The 9,657-nt window shown below is 30.9% G+C and overlaps 1 protein-coding gene across 1 annotated transcript in view; it reads right to left on the bottom strand.

Moving 5' to 3' along the window:
• The window catches only part of LOC137653621 (adipokinetic hormone/corazonin-related peptide receptor variant I-like), a 499,465-nt gene extending 490,025 nt beyond the window's left edge, over nt 1–9,440 (bottom strand). The window contains exon 1 of the mRNA XM_068387185.1: nt 8,519–9,440. Within this exon, the coding sequence (XP_068243286.1) occupies nt 8,519–8,944 (426 nt within the window). The 5' untranslated portion in view covers nt 8,945–9,440. The remainder of the gene's footprint in view (nt 1–8,518) is intronic.
• Nucleotides 9,441–9,657: the final 217 nt, after the last annotated feature.

Consider the following 9,657-nt stretch of genomic DNA (forward strand, 5'->3'; position numbering starts at 1 on the left):
AGTAAAACAATAAAGAGCAACCTGAGGTTCCCTTCCACCCGCTCAGTATCGAATAATAATAATAATAATTGAAAGTTACTGTGGAGTGTTGAGGATGCATAGTGTATATGATCAGTTGCTAGAAAAGATAGACTAATGAAGTTTGCGTTTGACGTTTTCACTTTGGAGACTGAGTGGTTCGAGAAAAGGGAGGAGGCGGGAAATATAATTATCTTATGAGTGAGTTTAATATCTTTAGGGATAGAATAATAGGAGAAGTGAGAGAAAGTCAGTGAACCTACGTAGGTTAAAAGTAGGGGGGTAAGAAAATGGACCATGAATGAAATGTGACTGGCTATATTTTTCATGATACAATACTAATTGGAAATAGTGGAATCTTCTTGCAGTAAAACGGGCAAAACTTTCCAAATTTTTACAGAAAGAGAATGTTTAAAGTAAATATGAATACAAGTATAGCTACAAAGGTGAATTTAAACCAGTAAGTGGGGAACTGATATTAATATGATGGTGGAAGAATGGAAGTATCAGATCATAACGATATTATAGAAACGCTTTCGATACTGAACGGATGAAATCCGAAGGAAAACAACATGTGAAGATTGGAATGCACTCAAAAGACAGGGATAAACATAAAATGTCAATAGAAACCTAGTTTGAAAAATATGTTTTATGAGTAAACTCTCCCCTTCCCCCGTAGCAGTAACGTGGGAATAATACACAGAAATTAAAGAAAAAATGTGGATACTCTCCGGTTTCTGTGACAAAGTTGCCATACATGAAATAGGAAAGATGAAAAATTTGGCGATATATCAAGTGATAAGAAGATCAGACAAATGCAAGGATGAAGGTTTGATTACGTGGAAAGAATGATAGGGTGGAAAATTGGGGGAAAAAATTAGCAATTTGCTATTGTTCAAAAGAAGAACAAAATATATTTAGAGGTAGAAGGGTTAAATAGACATTGCACCCAGAAGGTATTAGCCTCTACATACATGGAAGTTGGAGAAGAAGCAAAAGAAGAATTAAATGGCATGTTCAATCGGCTGATGGTGACTCATCTTTGTAGTTTAATGAAACGTCACACACAGAAGCGTACTTCCTCCTTTATCCAATAATTGAAAGTTCAAATTCTGTCTATAATTTCATAAAGAGTCACAAACTATGATGAGAAATTGCTTACATACAGACAATGAAAAGCAAGGGTAATAGTTATAATAGAAAATTTCATAGCTTCTAATAATAAAATACTGTACCTGGTTATGATTAGTATTAAAAAGTCCACCTCAAATGTTAATCATTTAGAATGAACGCAAAAATTGCATTCCAAGCAAACAGAGATTCTTTACATTAATTTCCTTATTGGTAATGAAATGGTTTTGATGAGAAAATCCTTAATATAGTATATTTTTTTCCTACAATATATGAAAGCATGATGTTCATTACAATCTTGGATTTAAAATAGGAAGGAAAATGTATTCATTGATTGTGCCATTCTACAAGGCTTGTTTCCCAACTATGAACATAGAAATCGCTAATTTAAAATCAGAGTAAGATTTAACTTCTGTATAAATCAGATAAGTATCGATCAGTGTCATTATGACAAAATATCAAGAGAAATAAAGCCAGGAACAAATCCTGCTGGCTTCCATGCCAGAAGAATCTCCAAATTTCTGACGTTTAAAATCTCAATCTTGAGATAAAGGAAAGTTGACAAAACATTCGTGGTTGGATCATGTTGCGAGTAACAGTTCATTCCAGTACCACTAGATAAATAACAAAAAAATATCTTCGCAGCAGAAGATTTCCCAAAGAACCCTCTATAAAATGCCGGTCTAAATGACATTTTCTCTTTTTGCTTTTTCATTGGGAATACATGAAGATTAAACACACACCCGCAAACAGGGAAAACGGAAAATCAACAATTAAGATCCAATGGAAAGATATACGCAGTAGATATCAAGCAATTTGATATACTGCAACAGATAGTCCAAATTGTCCATCTAACAGGAGGATACTCAAAATTGATTAAGTGTTAATGGGTCTACAATTAAATAACAGAATACTGTTGTAGAAAGTTTATCTAGACCTGAGAGAAGAAGCGACATGAAAAATAAGCAATTTGATACATACATCTAAAGGTAATAATATAATACTTTAATAAATGTGCTATTTTCACCTATGAAAAATAAGTATTGGCATATATATATATATATATATATATATATATATATATATATATATATATATATATATATAGTATATATATATATATATATATATATATATATATATATATATATATATATATATATATATATATATATATATATATATATATATATATATATCATGCTGATCTGCTAAGAAACGAACTTAGAATAACGTTTGGTAACATCAGTACCCGGATGGGTCAAATTAGCGCTCAGATCATTAAGGGATCTGAGTTAGTGATCTAGATTTAAACTAAAAGCTTAGATACTGAAAATAGAAAATAAAAAACAAAAACGAAAAAAAAAACATATAACATATATATGTATATAAACAGAAATTGTACCCGATGGAAATGAATTATCTCATTTATAACACCAGGTATTAAAAAAATAAGATGTCTTGCATTAATTAATGTTGTTTTTTCTTAAATAGCCAGAAGATAAAATGTCCTCAGCATTTCACATATTTCAAGCATAACGAACCTCCGTTTTTAAAAAAACGAAGGTAATTTTCAAGCTGAAAAAAAAAAAAAAAGAATAAGAGAAGTCTGGGGGAAAATATTATGCTGTTGTAAACATGTTCAGTCTGAATTAGAAGTGATGTAAGTAGATTCACAATATATTGTTACATGTAAAATTCTAATCTTCCACAAAACAATACTTAATTCTGCATCCAAAAGGATTATTTCCTCAGTAAAAACTTTATTCAAAGTTAACTGAAACGACACATTTCTCAAAAGGAAAAAAAAAAGTGCACTTTCAATTAAACTAAAATTAAAGTTCTCTTCACACAGAGTTTATATTGATATCTGCAGGATTTGCCTTAGGCAAGCAGGCGTTTATCAACTTCACAATGTCTAGAGATAGTATTTTAACTTTTTCCTTGTTTTTACTATAATTCAGAACGAACATATAACGCTCAAATGCACTCTGATATTCAAGGATTGATGCAATCTACTCTAATAGTAAGATAATAAAACAAATGTGATCCTTGTAAAAATTCTAAAAAATTAAGCTGACCAATTAGATAATTTGAAATGTAGTCAGAGATTTTAAATGGTTGCTATCATAATGCAAAATTTTAAGAAAATCACCTTTGTACAGATCGATAATCAACGCAATTAATCTTCTTTTATCAAATATAAAAATCATATTGCTGCCTTAAAGAGTGAAAAAGAATCAAGAACCATTCAGAAATTCATTCTCAGACGGAATCACGAAATATCTGGAAACTTGCAGTTTTAATTCTTGTTTTCATATAATCATCAAAAAGTGTCAGAAAAAAATCAATATCTGAACCATACCAAAGTTAAAGTAATCCTTATAACCCAAAACGCATTGCCAGGAAAAAAAATGTACATTACAGTAAAAAAAAGGCAACGTCCAGACGCTTCAACACACTTGATGAGGAAGGTTGGTGCTTGACGTGGCAGCAATCAATCAGGGTGATAGACGATGCCATCCAACGCCAGGTAATTTTTCACAAATAGAGGACAGGTAATCTATTCTTTTATGGTACTGAAAACCCACAAAGATCAGAGATATTCTTTTGGGTATTGGTGATATTTGGAGAATCGTGAGAGAAAGATTCTTGGAAAAGAAACTGAATACTAAAATCAGCCTCTCTGCCCAAGAATATATATAGATTATATGATAACTTGGTAAAATTTTATTTTCCGATATGTTTTTGAGTCACTTGCCTAATTCACATTGAACAATAATTAATGAATCTTTAGAGATGCTTGAATTTTACAGCATTGATGATTGCATGAAGGGCATCACATGCTCCAAGGTCTTTACAAAAACCAAATTGGAAACTAGAGAACAGATGATCACCTTCAGCAAATCTATTAACACGTTTTGCCAAAAGACATTAAAAAATTTAGATAATATGGGAGTTATAGAAATTGAAGGGTAATGAGTTGGACTTGTGCTACCACAAACACTTTCGCATAATAATACCCATATAGTCAATAAATAATGCATGAAAGGAAGGGAAGATGCAGAAGTAGAAATAAAGAGAGTTTTTGAAGAGTAAATACACCAGGAGGAGGGTGAAAAAACTTATAGCTCGGTTGCTACTGCAAAGCTAAAAACGTGGGCTCTAAGAAGAAAAGAGGAATTAAAGCCTGAGAGGACAAAGATGAGAATGCTATGGTGGATTATGAGAATATCATCACTTGAAAGATTGGAAAATGATGAAATAAGAAGAATGGCGGGAGTAATAAAGATTACAGACGTGATAAGAGTGTCACGAATGAGATAATGTGGGCACGTGTTAAGGATGGATGGGGGTTGGGAGTGAGAAGGGCTTGGGAGGAACCTGTTAGATGGGTGGGTATGGAAAATAGAGGGGGAGGCAGATAGCAAGATAAGGTGAAAGAAGATATGGAAAGATGTTTGCTGGAAGAGATTGCCTTAGATAGAAAGCATTGAGAGGCCGCACCAGGCAGCCGACCCCTTAATGTAGGGATAATGGTGGGAAAGAAGAAGAGGAGTATCAGTTCATCAGGCTTCCCATCAATACACATACCTATAATTCTGTTCAATAGATTTTAGCTAATAAAACTCCGTCAATTTGAATTTATTGCAGGTCTTTGTAAAATCAGGGAAAGCAGAAAGTTTTTATCACCATTTATACAAAACTATTGACCACTATCATTTTGATCCTCTCTCTCTCTCTCTCTCTCTCTCTCTCTCTGTATATATATATATATATATATATATATATATATATATATATATATATATATATATATATAGATATATATATATATATATATATAGATATATAAATATATATATATATATATATATATATATATATATATATATATATATATATATATATATATATATATATATACATATATATTTGTATATAGTGACAGTATGGAAGTGTAACGTAGAAAAATAAAATTACAAGAGCGTGTATTTTGTGTTGCCAGGCTCTCTAGGTTCCAGAAACCAATTAATCAACCAGTTGTTATATCAATATAAAACATTGCTATACACCTGATAACTGTAGGAAGTAGCCCCAACAAGGACATATACAAAGGAAAGGGCAGAATTCTGTAAAGTAATTCGAAATATTAATGACAGAAAATTATAAATTAACTGGACATAAGTTCTATCAAAGATGGGAATCCCGAAAAAGTATGATTGAAATTTATAAGAACACAGGCCGTTAAGATTTTTATGAATAATCTTCGAAAGGTATCTGAATTAAAATCAGCAACACCAGTTTTTGATAAAAATATAACTTTTGCAAAGCTAAAGAAATGAACACAATATCATAAGACTTATTAGATGATCGACTTCCATTAATAGCGTTTTGTACAATAAGTTACAAGAGTTGGCAAAATTAAGTAAATATTTTCCAAGTTCTTTCTATTTATTGTTTCTTTTATATCATTTCCATTTCTCCAATTGCAGCAGTATGCTAGACTAGATATCAGAAAACAGAAGGGTCTAATGATCAGTTCTGATGTATAAACAATTTTCATAAAACTCTAGCCATTGTAGTAGCAAGGGGTGTTTGTTTTACTTGCGAATGCCATTTAGGACGGTAATTATACGCATCACAGGCTCCAATGAAGCTTGTTCGAATTAATCAGCATATATTTACAGAATACAGAGAAAAGAGCAAAAATTTTTGATCACATGGACAGATGCAATTGTATTGCTTAGCTCACAAAGCTAGTGTCACCTTAACTTGATATAAGCTTTTGATCTCTAATTATCCAAGGTTTAGCAATGGCAGTATGCGACTTGGTCTCGTTTTGTAAACCAAAGCAATAATTCACGTTTCTACAATAAGTATAAATGAGTTGGTGTTGGTTCCCTTGCCCATAGGAGATACTGAAATCATTCCATTGGTATAACATCGAATGTAGATAGCCAATGCGAAACCAGTCCATGTTGTAGCTGTATAAATTCGTTCGCGGAAGTAAATTTGTTCTGATAATACACAATAGAACTTTGCAAGGAATTAATGTGACTTTCTGGTATAAAATGAACATAATTAAATATGTAAGGCAGAGGCCATACCATATTCCATTAACTCTTCTAATGCAGACACGCGTTTCTACGGAGTTGTTACTTTTAAAGCTGGATTGACTGCTCTGTTTACATAAAGAATAACAAGAAAAGATATTTAACTAAGGTTACAAAAATAATTAACTAACGTAAGTATCACGTTCTAACTAATTTCATTCCAATGGAATATAAATGCTCTTTGGAAACATTAGAAACTAGGAAGGGAAAAATTCATTTCCCCACTCCTTAAAAAAACCCTCTACCGTATATCTTAACTGAAACTAATGAGTGATTGAACAACCTGAAGAGATGTGAAATCCAAATAGAATACATCTCAAGTGCATAGAAAACTAAGATCAGGAACATTTTTTGAAAAAAAAAAAATCAAATATAAATAGAATTTACAGACAAAATATATCTAGAGAAAAAAATTTTTTGTCAGCGGGACCTGAATGAACTTTGAGGTGACTCGCATTTCGGACTCAAAACTTTGAGCTTCACGGAAAATTATGAATAATTACTTGAGTCGTCAATTTTCTTTCCTTATCATAATATTTTTTTCTTTATAAGGTGAAACCCCCATAAGAAAAAAAGGCACGGCAATACATCTGATTGGTCTCCGATATTTTGTGTTATTTCACCGTATTCTAGACGATAAATCGTTTTCACACGTGAAAAACCAGGCAGGCGTGAGATGAATCTAATAGGTTTATAATGCTCACTTTTTAGTATGATTTATACTGAATTCTCCTTTTAGTGTAGAAAAGAAGCTAAAGGAAGCATCTTGTGAGAGTTCTTTGAAATAAAATCAGTTCATTTGAAATCCACATCTATCAGTTATCGAACATTAAAAGAAACAAACCAGCTTTATTTCTATTATATGGACTCTATGTATGCACCATTTATTCACTGTTAGCAAGTAAAATATATTTAATGGGAAAGTATATTGTATATTTATTTCATATTTTCAAAGCGCAAGCATAGAAATATATATTTTGATAATAAATACATCAAATCGTTCACGGAAAAGTTATAAACTTTGTTTTTCATCTTTTTAGTAATACTATCTCCTTTCGAGACTCGGGGCTCTTTTTCAAAAACATAGTTCTTGTTATTTTGTTATGGATGAATTCTCTATGAATTCATTATTCCTATTAAGATTGAATTACTCTTAATATGGAACTAAAGCACAATATTATATATTCCAAATATTATATATATATATATATATATATATATATATATATATATATATATATATATATATATATATATATATATATATATATATATATATATGCGTAAAAATCACAAGAAAACGTGATGCTCAGATGCAGAAGAACCACAGGGAAAATGAAAATACGAAATATACGATTAAGTCCTGACTAGTTTCGTGACACTTCTCTGAAGAAGTATCACGAAACTAGTCAGGACTTAATCGTATATTTCGTGTTTTCATTTTCCCTGTGGTTCTTCTGCATATATATATATATATATATATATATATATATATATATATATATATATATATATATATATATATATATATATTTTTTATCTGAATGTATGGTTCATGGTTAAAAAGAAAAAAAGAGTTGTACATACTAAATTTTATTTGATACCCCTCCTCTTTTTTCCTTCCCATCGAGCTTGATTTTCTTGGATTTGTCTCTCTTATTGCCTCGTTTCATGTACTTTTCTTGCCATATCATAGCTTTGATACCGTACTCAATAAATGCGAACTACCTTCGGCCTCATCTTATTACAGGTAGCCTATATCGTAAAGTCCATTGTATATATATATATATATATATATATATATATATATATATATATATATATATATATATATATATATATATATATAAATATATATATATATATATATATATAAATATATATATATATATATATATATATATATATATATTTATATATATATATATATATATATATATATATATATATCTATATCTATGTATATATATATATATATATATATATATATATATATACATATATATATATATATATATATATATATATATATATATATATATATATATATATATATATTCAAAGACCACTATTGGGAAGTATTCATACAAACATCAAGTTAAAAAGAAAATAGAAGAAAAGAGCTCGAAACAGACAGAAAATACAATCAAGATATATATATATATATATATATATATATATATATATATATATATATATATATATATATATATATATATATATATATATATATATAGAAAAGGTGTACTCACGATCAGGTCAGCAATGGCCAAGTGCAGGAGCATCAAATTGACCCTTGATTTGCGTTGCTTCCTTCCCCCACCCAGAATGGCCCGAAGGACACACAGATTCCCGATCAAGCTCACTATAAATATGCCTGAATAGCAGGATATCTGCAGGACATGGCCGTCATTGAACTGCATGTCGATGGGCAAGGTGGTGTTTCCGGGGAAGACATTGGTGTTGTTGATGTCCGTCCAGGAGTCGTTGGCGAAGTGCTCGAAGGTTTCTTGCTGGAAGAAAGAGGTCGTCGTGTCTTCGACCAGAGCAGAGGACGACAGACGTCGCGGATACGTCGCGTTGTAGCGATAGTCGGATGTGGCGTCGGCGCTGACGCTCATCGAGACGAAGTTGGGCTTCGCATGAAACGGAAATTCGTTCAACTCCATTTTGAACATTTCTTATTTACGGTTTGTAAAGGAATGCTATATATGGAGGCAATACTGCTAAAGCTAATTTTAGAGTACAGTACTAATCTAAGAGTTAACTATCAATAATTTAATCTTTATCATGAAAAACAGATACCATATTTAGTATCAATGTCTTCACAGCTCTTCACGATATCATATATGACTAAGTTAGTAGCACCATCTCTAGATCATTTTTATTCTAATTTTAAAAACACAATCCTATTCGTAATGATTATACCATTAATTTTCTATAACTTGATCTTACACATCTAATAGAAAACCATCACATGCCATTTATATATTTTTTTCTTTAAGGAAAAGTTCAAACTGAGTTATGGAAGGCGATAGCACTATTATTCATCCTTAGTTTCCTTGCCTCAACCCCATCACGACTTTTCCGTCGGAGAAGTAAGCCATTTTGTTCCTCATGACATTCGCGAGATTTCTTTTTCGATTTTGCGAAATCATTGCTTCAACAGATGTCAATAAACTGGAGATATCAGAGTCAACATTTTTCTTTATAAGATAGAGTTATCTGAATGATAACTTTTTTACTCACCATCTTTTCGGTTGATTTCACTATAAACTAGCAGCGAGTCTGTTGGAAGAAAAAGTAAAATGTTAGTGATGCTATGGTTACGAAACACAAGAATTTTTTTTTTTCTTAAACATTACATACTCCTAAAGGACATTTTAAAGCT

Source organism: Palaemon carinicauda, chromosome 1 (assembly GCF_036898095.1).
Source record: "Palaemon carinicauda isolate YSFRI2023 chromosome 1, ASM3689809v2, whole genome shotgun sequence".
Classification (NCBI taxonomy): Eukaryota; Metazoa; Arthropoda; class Malacostraca; order Decapoda; family Palaemonidae; genus Palaemon; species Palaemon carinicauda.